The sequence below is a fragment of the Ranitomeya imitator genome, chromosome 3 (genome assembly GCF_032444005.1).
Source record: "Ranitomeya imitator isolate aRanImi1 chromosome 3, aRanImi1.pri, whole genome shotgun sequence".
NCBI lineage: Eukaryota > Metazoa > Chordata > Amphibia > Anura > Dendrobatidae > Ranitomeya > Ranitomeya imitator.
Window position 1 is genome coordinate 307,880,664 of NC_091284.1, and position 21,551 is coordinate 307,902,214.

At 41.0% G+C, this 21,551-nt stretch overlaps 1 protein-coding gene across 1 annotated transcript in view; it reads left to right on the top strand.

Annotated features, from left to right (window-relative positions):
• The window catches only part of ITPR3 (inositol 1,4,5-trisphosphate receptor type 3), a 544,758-nt gene that overhangs the window by 239,021 nt on the left and 284,186 nt on the right, over positions 1 to 21,551 (top strand). The window contains exons 15-21 of the mRNA XM_069756594.1: positions 2,025 to 2,186; positions 8,937 to 9,109; positions 9,601 to 9,720; positions 11,197 to 11,379; positions 11,532 to 11,783; positions 12,235 to 12,379; positions 19,585 to 19,735. Of these exons, the coding sequence (XP_069612695.1) occupies positions 2,025 to 2,186; positions 8,937 to 9,109; positions 9,601 to 9,720; positions 11,197 to 11,379; positions 11,532 to 11,783; positions 12,235 to 12,379; positions 19,585 to 19,735 (1,186 nt within the window). The remainder of the gene's footprint in view (positions 1 to 2,024; positions 2,187 to 8,936; positions 9,110 to 9,600; positions 9,721 to 11,196; positions 11,380 to 11,531; positions 11,784 to 12,234; positions 12,380 to 19,584; positions 19,736 to 21,551) is intronic.

Sequence of the window (21,551 nt, forward strand, 5' to 3'; positions counted from 1 at the left end):
AAAAAGTCAAATGGCGCGCCTTCCCTTCCGAGCCCTGCCGAGTGCCCAAACAGTGGTTTACCCCCACATATGAGGTATCGACGTACTCGGGAGAAATTGCCCAACAAATTTTATGATCCATTTTATCCTACTGCCCATGTGAAAATGAAAAAATTAAGGCGAAAAGAATTTTTTCATTTTTACAGATCAATTTGTGAAGCACCTGAGGGTTTAAAGTGCTCACTAGGCATCTAAATAAGTTCCTTGGGGGGTCTAGTTTCCAAAATGGGGTCACTTGTGGGGGAGCGCCAATGTTTAGGCACACAGGAGCTATCCAAACGCGACATGGTGTCCGCTAACGATGGAAATAATTTTTCATTCAAAAAGTCAAATGGCGCTCCTTCCCTTCCGAGCCTTACCATGTGCCCAAACAGTGGTTTACCCCCACATGTGAGGTATTGGTGTACTCAGGAGAAATTGCCCAACACATTTTAGGATCCATTTTATCCTGATGCCCATGTGAAAATGAAAAAATTGAGGCTAAAAGAATTGTTTTGTTAAAAAAAAATTACTTTTTCATTTTTACGGATCAATTTGTGAAGCACCTGGGGGTTCAAAGTGCTCACTATGCATCTAGATAAGTTCCTTGGGGCGTCTAGTTTCCAAAATGGGGTCACTTGTGGGGGAGCTCCAATTTTTAGGCACACGGGGGCTCTCCAAACGTGACATGGTGTCCGCTAAAGAGTGGAGCCAATTTTTGATTAAAAAAGTCAAATGGCGCTCCTTCCCTTCCAAGCCCTGCCGTGCGCCCAAACAGTGGTTTACCCCCACATATGAGGTATCAGCGTACTCAGGACAAATTGGACAACAACTTTCGTGGTTCAGTTTCTCCTTTTACCATTGGGAAAATAAAAAAATTGTTGCTAAAAGATAATTTTTGTGACTAAAGTTAAATGTTCATTTTTTCCTTCCATGTTGCTTCTGCTGCTGTGAAGCACCTGAAGGGTTAATAAACTTCTTGAATGTGGTTTTGAGTACCTTGAGGGGTGCAGTTTTTAGAATGGTGTCACTTTTGGGTATTTTCAGCCATATAGACCCCTCAAACTGACTTCAAATGTGAGGTGGTCCCTAAAAAAAATGGTTTTGTAAATTTCGTTGTAAAAATGACAAATCGCTGGTCAAATTTTAACCCTTATAACTTCCTAACAAAAAAAAATTTTGTTTCCAAAATTGTGCTGATGTAAAGTAAACATGTGGGAAATGTTATTTATTAACTATTTTGTGTCACATATCTCTCTGGTTTAACAGAATAAAAATTCAAAATGTGAAAATTGCGAAATTTTCAAAATTTTCGCCAAATTTCCATTTTTATCACAAATAAACGCATAATTTATTGACCTAAATTTACCACTAACATGAAGCCCAATATGTCACGAAAAAACAATCTCAGAACCGCTAGGATCCGTTGAAGCATTCCTGAGTTATTACCTCATAAAGGGACACTGGTCAGAATTGCAAAAAACGGCAAGGTCTTTAAGGTCAAAATAGGCTGGGTCATGAAGGGGTTAACATGGAAAGTATGTGAGAAGCTTTGTAATTTCATTTTTAGTATCCATACCAGAAAAACACAGATGGCACATGGATGGCACACTGGTGACACCGATATCAGTGTAACATGTACTTGTTTTATATGGACATGGGGGCCCCACTTTAAATTTTGCCTAGGGCTCCAACTTGTCTAAAGCTGGCCCTGCTTACACGATTACCTCCTATGGAAGCAGTAATGGTATACTTAATTTTTCACACATCCCTTCTGCATTTTTGCCTAGTTTTTGTTAAGTAAATAATGACACAATGCAATTTGTCATGTAAAGTTGTTGTTCATTCAAGGTTGTATTTACCTAAATTTAAGATCATCTAAGGACCAGATTTATTTTACTATTTTCTGTTCAAAGAGTTTTCCTTAGTTTTTCTGTATTACGTGTTATTTAATTTTTTTATTTCATTCTTTGTAACACTTTGTCTCCCCTTGATATTTTTTTTAGATTTTTGGAATCCTTAAAGCACCTTTTAAAGACAAAGGTGTTGATGGTCCTCTACTTAGGCTTGAAGAGCTATCTGACCAAAAAAATGCTCCATACCAGTATATGTTCAGACTGTGTTATCGAGTTCTCCGTCACTCTCAGGATGATTATAGAAAGAACCAGGTAATGTAGCTGGTTGTCTTATTCAAACGTCTTAGGGTGGTTTCACACTTGCGTTTTTGTCTGCAGAGTTTTTTGCACAAAAAAACGCATGCGTTTTTTTTCCTATATTTAACATTGAAAACGCATGCGTTTTTTGTTGTACACGTTTGGTCGCGTTTTGAAACGCATGCGTTTTTTTGCTGCATGCGTTTTTTTTCAGAAATGCAACTCATATTTTTGAGAGGCGTTTTTTTGACACATAAAAACGCATAAGTTTTCATGCGTTTTTTTTGTGTCAAAAAATACATTGGAGTCAATGGAAACGCATGCGTTTTTAAGCACATGCGTTTGCTTTAAAAACGCATGCGTTTTTATTAAAAAAAAAACCAGAAAACACACTGATATGCCACCCCCCACCATAAAGGTGATAAAGGGACCCTAACCCTAATGGGATCCTAACCCTAACCCTAAAGGGATCCTAACCCTAAAGGGATCCTAACCCTACCCCTAACCCTAACTCTAAAGGGATCCTAACCCTACCCCTAACCCTACCCCTAACCCTAGCCATAACCCTAAAGGGATCCTAACCCTAACCCTAAAGGGATCCTAACCCTAATCCTATCCCTAACCCAAAAGGGATCCTAACCCTAAAGGGATCCTAACCCTACCCCTGACCCTAAAGGGATCCTAACCCTACCCCTAACCCTACCCTAACCCTAAAGGGATCCTAACCCTACCCCTAACCCTAAAGGGATCCTAACCCTAACCCTACCCCTAACCCTAAAGGGATCCTAACCCTACCCCTAACCCTAACCCTAAAGGGATCCTAACCCTACCCCTAACCCTAATCCCTTTAGGGTTAGGGTTAGGATCCCTTTAGGGTTAGGGGTAGGGTTAGGGTTAGGATCCCTTTAGGGTTAGGGTTAGGGTTATGATCCCTACCCCTAACCCTACCCCTAACCCTAACTATTTCTGTTTATAGTGGGTTTTTTACTTTATTTTGATGATTGGCAGCTGTCACACATTTCTCAGCATGCGTTTAAAAAACGCAAACGCATGAAAAAACGCATGTAAACGCGTCAAAACGCTGCGTTTTTTTCACCACATGCAAAAACGCATGCATCAAAAAAACGCAGCGTTTGCACACGTTTACATGCGTTTTTTCACCATGCTTTTTTTTTTAAACGCATGCGTTTTGAAACGCAAGTGTGAAACCAGCCTTAATATTGACATCGTAAAACTGTATTTTATCCTTCAAGCCATTTGATGTACATATCCATAATGAGCATGTCACTTTGTGCTCCATGATGGATATGCTCATTTTGTTGTTCGCAAATCAGATGCAGGAGACCGAAGGATTTCCAGAGCTTCTACTGTAACTGTAAAGATCGGTGTTGTCTTCAATCCCAGCAGGTTAACCCTTGATATTCCACTGTCAGTAGTGACAGAGGCACATGAGGAGTTTGGCAGTGGGAAAGCGTTCCCTCTGTCAGCCCATTGGCACCCCTGTAGCAAGATCATGGCATGTTGATGAGTTGCTATGGCAACTGGAGGCATGTCATACACTATAGCACATCAGATCCCACCAGACCATCACATAGTATATGCCGAAACTCTGCAGTATATATCACACATAATACAACATTTCTGAGAATCTGCTGTAAACATCATAGGATACATTGAGACTGCTGTCTAGATCACAAAGAATAAACTGAGGGTCTGCTGTATACAGAACATAGCATAAACTGAGATTTTGCTATATACATCACATTATGTATACTGAGATTCTGATGCATAACATAGGACACACTGAGATTGCTGAATAGATCACATAGAATAAACGAAGTGTCTGCTGTATACATCACATAGGATACAATGAGACTAATGTTTACATCACATAGGATACACTGAGACTCTGTTGCATGTATTAGATAGGAAACACTGAGACTGCTGTTTACATCACATAGGATATACTGAGACTCCTGTGTAGATTACATAGAAGACATTGAGACATTGTTGCACACATCAGATAGGATACACTAAGACTGCTATATACATCATATAACATACACTGAGGCTCTGCTGTGTACATCACATATCATACATTGAGACTTTCATGTATAAGCAACATACAGTATAAGACACTAATACATACATCATACAGTACAGACCAAAAGTTTGGACACACCTTCTCATTTAAAGATTTTTCTGTATTTTCATGACTATGAAAATTGTAAATTCACACTGAAGGCATCAAAACTATGAATTAACACATGTGGAAATACATACTTAACAAAAAAGTGTGAAACAACTGAAAATATGTCTTATATTCTAGGTTCTTCAAAGTAGCCACCTTTTGCTTTGATGACTACTTTGCACACTCTTGGCATTCTCTTCATGAGCTTCAAGAGGTAGTCCCTGGAAATGTTCTTCCAACAATCTTGAAGGAGTTCCCAGAGATGCTTAGTACTTGTTGGCCTTTTTGCCTTCACTCTGTGGTCCAGCTCAACCAAACCCATCTCGATTGGGTTCAGGCTTGGTGACTGTGGAGGGCGTAGCACCCCATCACTCTCCTTCTTTGTCAAATAGCCCTTACACAGCCTGGAGGTGTGTTTGGGGTCATTGTCCTGTTGAAAAATAAATGATGGTCCAGCTAAGCGCAAACTGGATGGAATAGTATGCCGATGCAAGATGCTGTAGTAGCCATGCTGGTTCAGTATGCCTTCAATTTGGAATAAATCCCCAACAGTGTCATCAGTAAAGCACCCCCTCACCATCACACCTCCTCCATGCTTCACGGTGGGAACCAGGCATGTAGAGTCTATCAGTCCACCTTTTCTGCGTCGCACAAAGACACGGTGGTTGGAACCAAAGATCTCAAATTTGGACTCATCAGACCAAAGCACAGATTTCCACTGGTCTAATGTCCATTCCTTGTGTTCTTTAGCCAAAACAAGTCTCTTCTGCTTGTTGCCTGTCCTTAGCAGTGGTTTCCTAGCAGCTATTTTACCATGAAGGCCTGCTGCACAAAGTCTCCTCTTAACAGTTGTTGTAGAGATGTGTCTGCTGCTAGAACTCTGTGTGGCATTGACCTGGTCTCTAATCTGAGCTGCTGTTAACCTGCGATTTCTGAGGCTGGTGACGCAGATAAACTTATCCTCAGAAGCAGAGGTGACTCTTGGTCTTCCTTTCCTGGGGCGGTCCTCATGTGAGCCAGTTTCTTTGTAGTGCTTGGGGACACTTTCAAAGTTTTCCCAATTTTTCTTACTGACTGACCTTCATTTCTTAGGCTACTTTCACACTAGCGTCGTTTGGCCTCCGTCGCAATGCGTCGTTTTGCCAAAAAAACGCATCCTGCAAAGTTGTCTGCAGGATGCATTTTTTCTCCATAGGCTTGTATTAGCGACGCATTGCCACACTTCGCAACTGTCGTGCGACGGTTGCGTCGTGTATGGCGGACCTTCGGCACCAAAAAACGTTGCATGTAAAGTTTTCTGGTGCGTTGTGTCCGCCATTTCCGACCGCGCATGCGTGGCCGGAACTCCGCCCCCTCCCCCCCGGAGTTCACAATGGGGCAGCGGATGCGTTGTAAAACTGCATCCGCTGCCACCCTTGTGCTACGCTTTCACAGCATGCGTCGGTACGTCACCACGACGCATTGCGTCGTGCGTCGTACGGCACCAGTGTGAAAGTAGCCTTAAAGTAATGATGGCCACTCGTTTTTCTTTACTTGACTGCTTTTTTCTTGCCATAATACAAATTCTAACAGTCTATTCAGTAGGACTATCAGCTGTGTATCCACCAGACTTCTGCTCAACGCAACTGATGGTCCCAACCCCATTTATAAGGTAAGAAATCCCACTTATTAAACCTGACAGGGAACAACTGGGAAGTGAAAACCATTTACGGTGACTACCTCCTGAAGCTCATCAAGAGAGAGCCAAGACTGTGCAAAGCAGTCATCAAAGCAAAAGGTGGCTACCTTGAAGAACCTAGAATATAAGACATATTTTCAGTTGTTTCACACTTTTTTAAGTATATAATTCCACATGTGTTAATTCATAGTTTTGATGCCTTCATTGTGAATTTACAATTTTCATAGTCATGAAAATACAGAAAAATCTTTAAATGAGGTGTGTCCAAACTTTTGGTCTGTACTGTACGTAATACACTGTGACTCTATTATATACACCACATTGGATACACTAGGACTTTGTTGTATACATCTCATAGGATATAATGAAACTCTGATGAATATTCATAACATTGGATACACTGAGACTCTGCTGTATATATCTTATACTTAGATTCTGCTGCATACATCTCATAGGATACAATGGGACTCTGCCAATCTCATTACATAGGATACACTTAGACTGTCCTGTATACATAATATATGAGACACTAAAACTGCTGTAAACACCACACTTGATACACTAAGGCTATGTGCACATGTTTTTTCTACGTGGAATTGCACCAAATCCACAAAGGGTAGCTCAAGCAATGTTAATCAATGGGAATCCAGAATTGGTGTGCACATTCTGCTGAAAATTCCGCACTGATTCATAGTGTTTTATTTTCCGCAGCATGCCAATTCTTTTTGCGGATTTGTATGCCAAAAACGTTGCAGAAAAGAAGGAGGAAGAGTGTGTGGGTGGAGATTGTGTGAGTGGAGAATATGTGCGTGTCTGTGTCAGTCTGCAGATGTGTTCATACGGGTGTCAGTGGGTGTAGCGGGTGTCTGCAGGTATGTATAGCCAGGCATCGTCTGATGGGACTACTACTCCCATCTGGCTATTTCAGCTGTCACATAACAGTGACAGCATAAGCCAATGATGGGACAGTAGAACCATCATCCGGCGACTGTGTTCAATTGTAAAAAATAAAAAAAAAACATTCAAACTCGCCTAATCCCCGACGCCTTCATTCTCCTGCAACAAAAATTAAATAAACTACCTTACACTCCCTGTCCGCCGTAGTCCATTTAATAACGACTATCCCATTACGATCTCACATGTAGATGTGACTGCTCTACTCGACCTCCGGTGATACACTGACAGGAGGTAATCCTCCCGTAGTGTATCACTGTGCCGCCGTGAGATTTCACCAGAGTTTGTGCTGTCACTTGCTGCACTGCTGCGTGAAAAAATTGTCATGCAGCGATGCCGTAAGTGAGAGGACGAACTCCAGTGAATTCTGTGATGCACTGCAGGAGCGATTATCTCCTGTTAGTGTATCACCGGAGGCTGGGTCGAGCAGTCACATCTCCCGATGTTATAAAAAACCTTGGCACACCCAACACGGATGCGGTGAAAATTTTATAAAGTTCAGTACATACAGTAACAGACGTTTCGGTCTATTTCGAACTTCTTCAATGTACCGCATTTTCCTGCTGCAAAAAACAGTCCTCAGAGTTGTGGAACATTACCTGAGCAGAAGGAATCACCTGTTTTTCCAGGATAACCTGTATTCGGCTTGATTCATACTTCCTCCGCAAAGATTAACCTGTACAATTCCTGCCTTGCTGAAGCATCCCCAGATCAACACCTGGTCGTCTAATGGTTAGACGGAGATCTGGAGAGGCGTACAAGCCACAGAGCACCCACTCTGAAATTTGGTGGAGGATCGGTGATGATCTGGGGATGTTTCAGCAAGGTTGGAATTAGGCAGGTTGTTCTTTGCGAAGGACGTATGAATCAAGCCGCATACAAGGTTATCCTGGAAAAACAGTTGATTCCTTTTGCTCAGGCAATGTTCCCCAACTCTGAGGACTGGTTTTTGCAGCAGAACAATGCCACCACCACCTCAAATCCCTGTCATGGCCAGCCCAATCTGAATACCTGAACCCCACTGAATATCTCTGGAATGTAATCGAGAGGAAGATGGATAGTCATAAGCCATCAAACAAGAAGAACTGCTTAAATTTTGTACCAGGAGTGGCATAAGGTCACACGAAAGCAGCGTGAAAGACTGGTGGAAAGCATGCCAAGATACATGAAAGCTGTGAATAAAAATCATGGTTATTCCACAAAATATTGATTTCTGAACTCTTCCTGAGTTAAATCATGAGGCTGCCATCACACTAGCAGTATTTGGTCAGTATTTTACATCAGTATTTGTAGCCAAAACCAGGAGTGGGTGATAAATGCAGAAGTGATGCATATGTTTCTATTATACTTTTCCTCTATTTGTTCCACTCCTGGTTTTGGCTTACAAATACTGATGTTAAATAGTGACCAAATACTGCCAGTGTGACAGCAGCCTTAGTGTTGTTGTTTCTAAATGATTATGAACTTGTTTTTTTTTTTGCATTATTTGAGGTCTGCAAGCAATGCATTTTTTTAGTTATTTTGACCATTTCTCATTTTCAGAAAACAAATACAAATGTATTGCTTGGAACTTCGGAGACATGTTGTCTGTAGTTGATAGAATAAAATAACAATTGACATTTTACTCAAAAATATACCTATAAAGAGAAAAATAAGGCAAACTGAAAATTTTGCAGTCGTCTCTTTTTTTTTTGCCAAAGCAAAGATTGGCAGTGTTTTGAACATGTCACTGAAAAAGATAAAATCTCAGGAAGGATTGTTGGGCAACATTGAAGAAAATAGCCAGAAACAAGATAGATGGATAAAGACTAGACCAGTTACACAATGTCCAGATAAATAAAAAATAGTGGTAATAGTTTAATATTTCAATATGAGAAAGGGAGGCTATAAGTGGATGAGCATCATAGTGTAAATTTAAATGTCCTGTCTTCTCCCACTGTAGGAGCACATCGCCAAGCAATTTGGGGTGATGCAGTCTCAGATTGGATACGACATTCTAGCTGAGGACACAATTACTGCACTGCTACATAACAATCGAAAACTTCTAGAAAAACATATCACTAAAACTGAGGTTGAGACTTTTGTCAGCTTGGTCAGGAAAAACCGTGAGCCAAGGTAAGCGCACTTTTCTCAATATTGTGCGTACTCCTGTTTTCTGGGTGATTTAATACAACTGATTCTTATGCAGTTCGTGGAAGAAAAAATGTAGGGTTCCAAATGTAGTCAAAGTCACAGACCGTATTCTAAAACAGCGATTAAGGATATGTGTGGCTAAAGGATCATTCCATAAAGGCCAGTCAGCTGAAATCATTGAGAACTCTGTCAGTGAACTTGGAACTTCATCATCTGAGTGATTTAAGTTAACATTATTTCATTGCATTTGTACTGATCAATGTCAGAGCAGACTATTCAGTTATGGGAAAAGTTCTCTGTTGTTGGAGAAGGGAGTGTGCTCAATGAATAGATCTGTCATTGCAATAGGGGAGATACCAGTGTGTGCCCTTAATGATAAATCTCCCATTTTATATTTTATTAAAAATGGTTTATTGAAACATATGGTAAGATCTATAAATCACTGTAAGTTGATAATTCTCTCTTTCTTCTAGATTTCTAGATTACCTTTCAGATTTGTGTGTATCAAATCATATTGCAATCCCAGTAACTCAAGAGCTCATTTGTAAGTGTGTTTTAGATGCCAAAAACAGTGATATCCTCATAAAAACAGAGTAAGTACCTCAATTTCTGCTTTCTTACTCTGTTTGAAAGTGGTTATATGTTGGATTGCAACATTCATTCTGTAGTATACATGTACAATGAGTAGGATATTGCCGTTTTCTCTTCGAGGGGCTAAGCAATGCAACATTTAGCTTATTGACATACACTGTTTATATGTATGTTACTTGACTTGGACCCTCCACTTCTAGGTATAGTCAGATATCAAGTACATCACCTCCACATATCTAAGTCAATAGGCTTATCTTTCAATCTGCAGTTCAAAAGAGCTGTCGATTACGGCACTATTGGGTAGATGCTACTGGCAGTATTGTATCACAAATGGAAATGTTTCTGAGGACTGACCTTCTATGAACAGACATGGCAATTTTTAATTGCATAATAATCTTTATTGTAACTTTTATGCTCACAGGCTATATGATTCATTTGATCCAATAAGTAAAAAAAAGTAATAGCTAGAAATTGACCTACAAACTGTCGTTCAACAATTCCAGAATGGTTGTCACTTATTGATGTAACGCTCCTTCATAAGACATGAGTATACCAACACACATACCACCCAGATGGCTCCATTCCCCCTCATCAGTACACATATGATATGCCTCTTGCTTTATAGGTTGCCCTTAAACATAGATGCCACGTTCCCTGTAGAGCTCTACCATGAAGTTTTATTGTGACTTGCTAATATCTTATCCACCGACAGATGGACATTGTACACCGTACTTTGTTGCTTTATGTATCCAATTTATTCGGACAACTTGTAACATATCAGTAACATATTAGTGTTTGTTTTTTTATTTTCTCCTACAAGAGCATTATTTATTATGTAAACTATACCTGCAATATGAACTTTTTCCAAAGTTTTACTCACTAGGCAGTGAATATAGATGAACAGAATATGCACTTGGATCGAATTTGTGTTTTTATCACATTTATTATTTTTCCTGTTCATTATCATAACAATTGTTATTTTCCCAGCTGTTGGAACTGTTACTTAATCCATGTTTCCTTTATCTGTCCATATGTACCATTATCTGTGTTTTTGTTTTCTTCTGCGTATTCTTTAATAAAGCACCATGGTTTAAGAAAAGAAAATCTGGTCTAATAATCGACTTGTGAATCATCTCATTTGAAGTAGACCCTAGTGGCAAGTGGCTGACTCTAAAGTCAGCTCTATAAAGGGTGCTCAGGCCTTTTTTCCACCCTATAATACAGTTTAGGGGGTCCATCATTGTGTCACAGCCTCTGCCATTCCAGGCCCTGATAAAGCATAGGTATGGGCACATATGCTCTCCCTGAGGGTAGAGATTTATAGTTTAATACCTAAGACTATATAACTCTTATTCTCACCCACTTAAATGTTAAAAGATTTAACCAACTTTACATCTGTAGGTAAATAATTATGGTAAATATATTGTTTTTTAACCAAGGTAGATCTAATATGTTTAATGCATTTTTTTTTCCGGAAGACTGAGGCCAGTCAAAGAGATGTCTCAATCCCCAGAATATATGAGCATTGAGTACTGTGAAGAGGAAGTCTGGCTAGTCTGGTTAGACAAAAACAATGATACCCTTGAGAAGAGCATCCGACAGTTATCACAGGAAGCTCGGGCTGGTAATGGCCACGATGAGAATGTATTGACTTATTATCGGTAAGCTTGTACAATAGAAAGCGCTTCTCGTGCTCTTCTTTTGTGACTCCTTGTATCCCAATGGTAATTTTTCATTTTAGCTACACAGCTGACACTCATGACATTTATAATGTTTATGGTGATGTGTGATTTTTTTTGTATCTGTTCTACAGTTACCAGTTGAAACTTTTTGCACGAATGTGCTTAGACCGTCAGTACTTGGCTATTCATGAAATTTCTAAGCAGTTGAGTGTTGATCTGATCTTCCTATGTATGGCTGATGAGATGCTTCCTTTTGAGATCAGAGCTTCTTTCTGCCACCTGATGCTACATGTCCATGTAGACAGAGACCCTCAAGAACTAGTGACTCCAGTGAAGTATGCCCGTCTATGGACTGAAATCCCTACAAGCATCACCATTAAGGAGTAAGCATTTCTAGCTGTCCGTAAATTTATTTTTTAAGGTTTTCCAGGGAATATCTTTATTTTTAAATAGTTGCAGACATAGATAATGAGAAACACACCAATACTCGCTCATCCCAGGTCCAGTACTGCCTTACTGTCACTGCTCTGGCCTATGCTGACATCTTGCACCAGTGACATCAGTGGCGTACATGAGCACTGGAACCAATAACTGGGCTTAGTGACTCTGCTGGTGTAGACGCTAGTCCAGTGATTGGCCATGGCAGCCTGCACCATGGTGAGAGAGAGGATTGTCTGCAACTCTACAAAAAAATCTCACACCTGGACAACCCCTGCAAGTCTAATGATGAATTGTGCTTCTAATATATTGCTCACTTCGTATGTCTTATAACGGACAGACGTACAGTATTACATAGCATTCCACCCTCTGTTTTTTTTATTTTGCTTCACATAGTTATGACTCCAACCTGAATGATTCACGAGACGACAAGAAAAATAAGTTCACGAATACGATGGAATTTGTGGAAGATTATCTGAACACTGTTGTCAGTGAAGCAACACCATTTGCCAATGAGGAAAAGAACAAGCTAACATTTGAGGTCATTCTATAATCAGATACTAAAAAAATAAAACAAATTCTGCCATATACAGTAGGTACAGAAAGTATTCAGACTCCTTTTAATTTTCCACTCTGTTTCATTGCAGCCATTAGGTACATTCAAAAAAGTTAATTTTTTTCTCATTAATGTACACTCTGCACCCCATCTTGACTGAAAAAAACAGAAATGTAGAAATTTTTGCAATTTTATTAAAAAAAAAACTGAAATATCACATGGTCATAATTATTCAGACCCTTTGCTCAGTATTGAGTAGAAGCACCCTTTTGAGCTAGTACAGCCATGAGTCTTCTGAGTTTTTCACACCTGGATTTGGGGATCCTCTGCCATTCTTCCTTGGAGATCCTCTCCAGTTCCGTCAGGTTGGATGTGAACTTTGGTGGACAGCCGTTTTCAGGATTCTCCAGAGATGCTCAAGTTGGGTTTAGGTCCGGGCTCTGGCTGGGCCAGTCAAGAATGGTCACATAGTTGTTCTGAAGCCACTCCTTTGTTATTTTAGCTTTGTGCTTAGGGAAGGTGAACCTTCGGCCAAGTCTGAGGTTCAGAGCACTCTGGAAGGGGTTTTTATACAGGATATCTCTGTACTTGGCCACATTCATGTTCCTTCAATGACAACCAGTCATCCTGTCCCTGCAGTTGAAAAACACCCCCATAGTATGATGCTGCCACCACCATGTTTTACTGCTGGGATTGTATTGGGCAGGTGAAGAGCAGTGCCTGGTATTCTCCACACATACCGCTTACAATTATCACAAAAAAGGTCTATCTTCATCTCATCAGACCAGAAAATCTTATTTCTCATAATCTTTGAGTCTTTCATGTGTTTTTTTTTAGCAAACTCTATGCGGGCTTTCATATGTCTTGCACTGAGGAGAGGCTTCCGTTGGTCCACTCTGCCATAAAGGCCCAACTGGTGGAGGGCTGCAGTGATAGTTGACTTTGTGGAACTTTCTCCCATATCCAAACAGTATCTCTGGAGCTCAGCCACAGTGATCTTGGGGTTCTTCTTTAACTCTCTCACTAAGGCTCTTCTTCCACGATTGCTCAATTTGGCTGGACAGCCAGGTCAGGCCTAGGAAGACTTCTGGTGGTCCCAAACTTCTTCCATTTAAGTATTATGGAGGCCACTGTGGTCTTAGGAACCTTAAGTACTGCAGAAATTCTGTTGTAACCTTGGCCAGGTCTGTGCCTTGCCACAGTTCTGTCTCTGAGCTCCTTGGCCAGTTCCTTTGACCTCATGATTCTCATTTGGTCTGACATGCACTGTGAGCTGTGAGGTCTTATATAGACAGGTGTGTGCTCTTCCAAATCAAGTCCTAACTGTTTAATTAAACACTGCTGACCTCCAATGAAGGAGTAAAACCATCTCAAGGAAGATCACAATGAAATCAACAGCATATGACTTAAATATGAGTATCGGAGCAAGGGGTCTGAATACTTTTGACCATGTGATATTTCACTTTTTCTTTTTTATAAAATTTACAAAAATTTCTACATTTCTTTTTTTAGTCAAAATGGGGTGCAGAGTGTACATTAATGAGAAAAAAATGAAATTTTTTGAATTTACGAAATGGCTGCAATGAAACAAAGAGTGAACAATGTAAAAGGGTCTGAATACTTTCTGTACCCACTGTAGTAGGCCTATTCTTTGCATGGTATGGTCATGGAGAACTTCCGGGAATGTTTAGAAGATCCTTTGTAGTGCTGATTACCATTGTATGTGCATGCTTTCTTAATATACAGCCAATAACCAAAAATTATTTTATACAGCACTCTGTAATGCTCTAGATAAGCCCCCAACGTAACCTGAAAGATGAGAAAAACAAGTTGTATTATACTCACTTGGGTGGGCGGTCCGGTCCGGGTCCGGCGCCTCCCATCTTCATGCCATGAACTCCTCTTCCTTGCTTACTGTCGCAGGCGTACCTTATCTTCCCTGTTGAGGGCAGAGCAAAGCACTGCAGTGCGCAGGCGCTGGGCTTCTCGGACCTTTCACGGCTCCTGCGCATTGCAGTACTTTGAAAAAGTAGGTGGTAGATTACCTTTAAGTCACACCCCCATACCACTAAGCCAGATCCCTTTACATGAAGCCACGTCAAGGTGCACAAGGTGTCTCGAAAACATAATAAATATGGTGCAAATTATGAAAAACCATTTTTCTTGCAAAATGTGCCACAATTCTCATATATTACTATAATTTAAAGAGTTTCACCCCCACTGCAAAAATACAGATCATCACAGTAGGGCAAAATTCAAAAAAACCATCTGAATCACAGTAAAAACAGAAAAAGCACATCTTTACTGCATCTGTGATCCACATAATTTGGTATCATCACACTTCCAGTGTAGGTGTACATTGTTTCATGCATTGATATGATTATCATTCCCACTGAGACCAGTAGTTCCACAAGTGATGGCTGCCAACAATACTGTTATGAGTTACCTTTAACCCCTTCCCGACCTTTGATGCCATGTAGGCGTTATGAAAGTCGGTGCCAATCTGACCTGTGACGCCTATGTGGCGTCATGGCAGGATCGCGTTCCTGCAGATCGGGTGAAAGGGTTAACTAAAATTTCACCCGACCTGCAGGGACAGGGGGAGTGGTACTTCAGCCCAGGGGGGTGGCTTTGCCCCCACGTGGCTATGATCGCTCAGATTGGCTGTTGAAAGTGAAAGCAATTTGTAATATTTCATCTATGAAACTTGGTGAAATATTACAATCCAGCCATGGCCGATGCTGCAATATCATCGGCCATGGCTGGAGACCGCGATCTGCCCCCGCCACCGACTGACAGCTGCGATCTGCCGCTGCTGTCAGTCTTTCCTCCCCTCTGTCCTGTCCTCCGCTGCCCTCCTCTCCCCTCCGCCTGCCCCGGGTCTGCCCTCCGCCCCCCTGCTGTTTGATCCCACCCCCCAAAATGGCGGGCGCATGCGCAGATTCATTCCAGGCACATTTTGATCATTGTGATAGAATCTATCACAGTGATCAAAATAAATAAAAATAGTACATAAAGCCCCCCCTTACCTTAGGTAGGGAAAATAATGAAATCAAATATAAATATACCGTATGTATTTATTTTTATTTTTCCACCAGGTTAGGGTTAGAATTAGGGTTAGGGTTAGAATTAGGGTTAGGGTTAGAATTAGGGTTAGAATTAGGCTATGTGGACACGGTGCGGATTGGCTGCTGCGAATTTGTGGCAGTTTTCCATCACGTTTACAGAACCATGGAAAACTATGGAAAACCAAATCAGCTGTGCCCATGGTGCAGAAAATACCGTGCGGAAATGCAGTGCTGAATTTTCCACAGCATGTTAATTCTTTGTGCAGATTCCACAGCATTTTACACCTGTCCCTCAGTAGGAATCCACAGGTGAAATCTGCGCAAAAAACACTGGAAATCCACAGTAAATCCGCAAGTAAAACGCAGTGCATTTTACCTGCGGATTTTTCAAAAACAGTGCAGAAATATCCGCACACGAATCCACAATGTGGGCACGTAGCCTTAGGGTTAGTGTTGGAACTAGAGTTAGGGTTGGAATTATGGTTAGGGTTGGGATTAGGGTTGGGGGTGTGTTGGGGTTAGGGTTGTGGTTAGGGGTGTGTTGGGGTTAGGGTTGTGGTTAGGGCTGTGTTGGGGTTAGGGTTGTGATTACGGTTATGGTTAGAGTTGGGATTAGGGTTAGGGGTGTGTTCGGGTTAGTGTTTGCATTAGAATTGAGGGGTTTTCACTGTTTAGGCACATCAGGGGGTCTCCAATCGCAACATGGCGCCACCATTAATTCCAGCTAATCTTGCATTCAAAATGTCAAATGGTGCTCCCTCCCTTCCGAGCCCCAACGTGCGCCCAAACAGTGGTTTACCCAAACATATGGGGCATAAGCGTACTCAGGAAAAATTGTACAACAACTTTGGGGGTCTAATTTCTCCTGTTACCCTTGGAAAAATAAAGACATGGGGGCTAAAAAATTATTTTGTGGGAAAAAAAATGAGTTTTTATTTTCACAGCTCTGCGTTCTAAAATTCTGTGTAGCACTTTGGGGTTCAAAGTGCTCAACACACATCTAGATAAGTTCCTCGGCGGGTCTAGTTTCCAAAATGGGGTCACTTGTGGGGGTTTCTACTGTTTAGGCACATCAGGGACTCTGCAATCGTAACGTGACGCCTGCAGACCATTCCATCAAAGTCTGCAATTCAAAACGTCTCTACTTCCCTTCCAAGCTCCGCCATGCACCCAAACAGTGGTCCCCCCCACCACATATGGGGTATCAGCCTACTCAGGACAAACTGGACAACAACTTTTGGGGTCCAATTTCTCCTGTTACCCTTGTGAAAATAAAAAATTGCTACAAAAAAATTTTTGAGGAAAGAAAAATGTTTTTTTTATTTTCATGGCTCTGCGTTATAAACTTCTGTGAAGCACTTGGAGGTTCAAAGTGCTCAGCCCACATCTAGATAAGTTCCTTGGGGAGTCTAGTTTCCAAAATGGGGTCACTTGTGGGGGAGCTCCAATATTTAGGTACACAGGGGCTCTCCAAACACATCATGGTGTCCCCTAACGATTGGAGCCAATTTTTCATTCAAAAAGTCAAATGGCGCTCCTTCCCTTCCGAGCCTTGCCATGTGCCCAAACAGTGGTTTACCCCCACATATGAGGTATCAGTGTACTCAGTAGAAATTGTCCAACAAATTTTAGGATCCATTTTATTCTGTTACCCGTGTGAAAAAAAAGTACTTTTTCATTTTTGCGGATCAATTTGTGAAGCACCTGGGGGTTGAAAGTACTCAATATGCATCTACATAAGTTCCTTGGGGGGGTCTACTTTCCAAAATGGGGTCACTTGTGGGGGACCTCCAATCTTTAGGCACACAGGGGCTCTCCAATCGCGACATGGTGTCCGCTAAAGATAGGAGCCAATTTTTCATTCGAAAAGTCAAATAGTGCTCCTTCCCTTCCGAGCCCTGTCGTGCGCCCAAACAGTGATTCCCCTCCCCCATATGGGGTATTGGCGTACTCAGAACAAATTGTACAAAATTTTTCGGGGTCTAGCTTCTCCTTTTACCCTTGGGAAAATACAAAATTGTTGCTAAAAGTTCATTTTTGTGACTAAAAAGTTAAATGTTCTCTTTTTCCTTCCATGTTGCTTCTGCTCCTGTGAAACACCTGAAGGGTCAATAAACTTCTTGAATGTGGTTTTAAGCACCTTGAGGGGTGCACTTTTTAGAATGATGTCACATTTAGGTATTTTCAGCCATATAGACCCCTCAAACTGACTTCAAATGTGAGGTGGTCCCTAAAAAAAATGGTTTTGTAAATTTTGTTGTAAAAATGAGAAATCGCTGGTCAAATTTTAACCCTTATAACTTCCTAGCAAAAAAATAATTTAGTTTCCAAAATTGTGCTGATGTAATGTAGACATGTGGGTAATGTTATTTATTAACTATTTTGTGTCACATATCTCTCTGGTTAAAAAGAATAAAAATTCAAAATTTGAAAATTGCGAAATTTCAATATTTTCGCCAAATTTCCGTTTTTTTTTCTTTGCATTAGCGACCTAAATTTACCACAAATATGAAGCTCAATATGTCACGAAAAAACATTCTCAGAATCGCTAAGATCAGTTGAAGTGTTCTTTAGTTATTATCTCATAAAGGGACACTGGTCAGAATTGCAAAAAATGGCCAGGTCATTAAGGTCAAAATAGGCTGGGTCATGAAGGGGTTCAAAAAACAACTTGCCCCAAAGCAGTTAAGTTGGAAAATTTGCTTTATGGTGGATTAAAAACCGGCGTGCCAAGTACTTGATATACATTACAAGTGTGTTTAACTCATTTTTGTTCTTGTGAGTATAATTGAATGTTGGAAGCTTATTGTCTGTCAGTGCTGCTCCATGACCAGTTGTTCATAAAGGGGAACTCATGATTAGTGATAGGCAAAACCATGGATGTTCAGGTCTGGGGGGTTCGGCCAAACAGTTAAAAAATAAGTTTGGTTCGGGTACCAGAACAGTACTCGAACATGGAGCCCCTTCACGTGACTAGGGGGCCCGAACATCCAGTGTTTGCCACGCTGTCATGTGCAGCACCGCAAACATGGAGCTCTGATCGGCGATAAGATCATTTCTGCTGGTCATAAAGCCACGGCTTCCACACAATCAGATGACAGCGTGAGCCTGCAGGTAAAAAGTTTACCTTCAGTCACAGGCATCGGGTAATGGGATTAATACTCCCATCAGCCCAAACCTGTTGTCGCTAATAACAGTGAGAGCAGGCGGTTGCTGATGCACTGCAACCCTCAGCTGTCAGCTTTGGCAATGCTGGTTATCAAGAATGAAAAAAACGGTGTGGGGTCCGCATTTTTGACAACCAGCCAAGCTAAACAAAACAGCTGTGGCTGGTATTCTCAGGCTGGTAAGGGGTGGATATTGGCCCCCTAGTCTAAAAATAGCAGGCCGCTGCCACCCCAGAAAAGGTGCATCTAGTTGCGGGTTGTAGCCCACAGCTGTCAGTTTTGCCTGGCTGTTTATCAAAAACACACTGGAAACCAACATCATTTTTTTCAAATATTTATTTTTTTATAGCGCAGGCCCTGGCTGATGAATACTCCCTTCAGCCGCCGCCTGCTCTCACTGCAGCAAGCATAGGCTGATGAGAGTAGTAGTCCCATTAGCCGATGGCCTATGACCAGAGGTAAACTTTTACCTCCAGTCACAGCTTCGGGCTCACCCTGTCATCTGACAGAATGGGAACCGCAGAACTCGGACCAGTGGTATTAATCTTACCACTGATCAGAGCTGCCGGTGTTTCTCGCGCTGTCATGCAGGGGGGCCGAACCAGGACAGTAATATGGACATCCTGGTGAAGTCAGTGATCGGGGTCCGTTCCCAAACAAAGTGTTCGGTACGGACCTCATATTTTACTGTTCGGGTTCACCCATCTCTACTCATGATAGTATTGTTGGCCTGATTGCTTTTTGGAATTACTGGTCTCAGTGGAATGATAACCACATCATTTAATTTTATACACTGACACTATAAGTGAGAGGAAGTGTTCTGGATTATGTGGATTCTGCTCTAAAAACCATAGCTGTGGTAAAGTTATATTTTATCTGCACTAAAATTCTGTCACATTTCGTATGCTAATTAAGTAGAATATTTGCAGCTCATTTAGTAACTTTATTCTCGTAGGTGGTCAGCCTTGCACGTCATTTGATATATTTTGGATTCTATAGCTTCAGTGAACTTCTGAGATTGACACGAACTTTACTAGGAATCATAGACTGTGTTCAAAATGGAAATTCAATAGTGCCCCATCCTGTGTACAGCGAAGATTCAGCAGGTATGCCACAATGGAGCAGTAGGATGTTTGTCTTTTTTACACATTGGATTTGTAACAATAAAGTGTAGTACACCATGATATAATATATAGCAATATCACAATCCACAGTGAACATCTGCCTCTTGTCAAAACATTCTTACTTTTGACACCTAACATTTCTCCGTGAATGAAATACATGTGCTTTTCACAAAAGTAGAATATCATCAAAAATATAATTTATTTCAGTTCTTCAATACAAAAAGTGAAACTCATATATTATATAGAGTCAATACAAACAGAGTGATCAATTTACTAGTAATAGATTTGTGTAGAATGAGACCTGGAAGAGAATAGTGTGTATCCACAGTAATATCAGTAGGATAAGCAAATATTTTTATAATAAATAAGGGCTAGATGAGACCTAGAAGAAAAGCATGTGTTTACTGGGGGTCATAAATGAGACTGTCAGTACGGGAAAAAACAGATTGCACTATGCCCATAAGATAATTGCACTTAGCTCAACTTGGTTCTAGCACCTTGCTCAACTGTGGATGAAAAAATTATTATACGTTTAAGCAGTTAAACAGCCAGCGATACTTAATAGCCACCTGGAAGAAATTGTTAGGGGACCCGCAATAAAGAACCTGCAATAAAAAATGCTTCTATAGAACAATAGGAAATCAGCACTGTTATGAAAGTATTACAAAAAGTCCGTAAGTTGTAAGTCTTATTGAAAAAGTTCCTACTGCTTATGCTGCTGGACCCTCGAGGTCCTTAATGAAAATCCTCATAAAGTTGCTACTGAAACATGCATGTGATTGCTGTAGTTGAATATGCAGTAGATGCCCCGGCTGGTGGCAGCGCTTCTACTGGGAAGATAATGCGGTGCGCTTGAGACAGATTATCCGGGTTGGAAATCTGCTGTGTGCGTGCCGCTGTTATCTTATGTGGAGCTCTTGTGACGAAGATGCCGCTTCTTCCTTCTCAATGGTGCAGGCCGCGAAGGTATGAAGTGAATCCCGGACGCCGATACTGGTCACTGCCTCCTCACGGAAGCAATGGTCAGGACAGGACCTGGCGTGATGTAGAAGATCACGTGGGCGCTCGGTGTTGGCTGATTGTCGACAATACGGGTAGCAGAAAGGACCAATTCCTACGCATTTCGGAAAGAACACTTTCCTTCATCAGGGATGGTCTTAGGTGCATTAAGGGTCCTTTTATAGGGATAATCATGATCAGCTCTTTATAGAGAAAACCAAAGAGTTCCATCTCGCTGTTTAATGCTTTAGGGATGAAAGTGTCCAAAGTAAAAATCCACTTACTTTCCACACAGGACATTAATGCAATGTAGTTACCTTTCCTCCATGGCAGTGGCACTTTTTCAAATCTTGTGATTTCCATAGAGTGTCTATCGCTGTTGTGGTGGCCAAGAAACTTTTGTTTTGTATTGCGCATATGCTCACTTATTCTAACCTTAAGTGGGCGTTTGGTGCGACCAACATATAGTTTATTGCAGGGACATTTTATTACATATATGACCCCCTCTGTGGTGCACATAATAAAATGCTCAATTGCATAGTTTTTTACGTTTTTAGTGATTACAGATTTTTTTCTGGTTTGTGCTTGTCTGCACATAGTGCATTTGCGACAGGGAAAAAAAACTTTCATATTTCTTTCAAATTTTTTTTCAGTTTTGTGTGCATTAAAGTGCTGTACCGTAGGTGCAATTAAATTGCCAAGACTACGTGCTTTTTTGTATGAAACGTGGATGTGTAGGGATATGATTTCCCAAAATTTGATCATCCTTTAGTAACCCCCAATGTCTATTTACTATTTT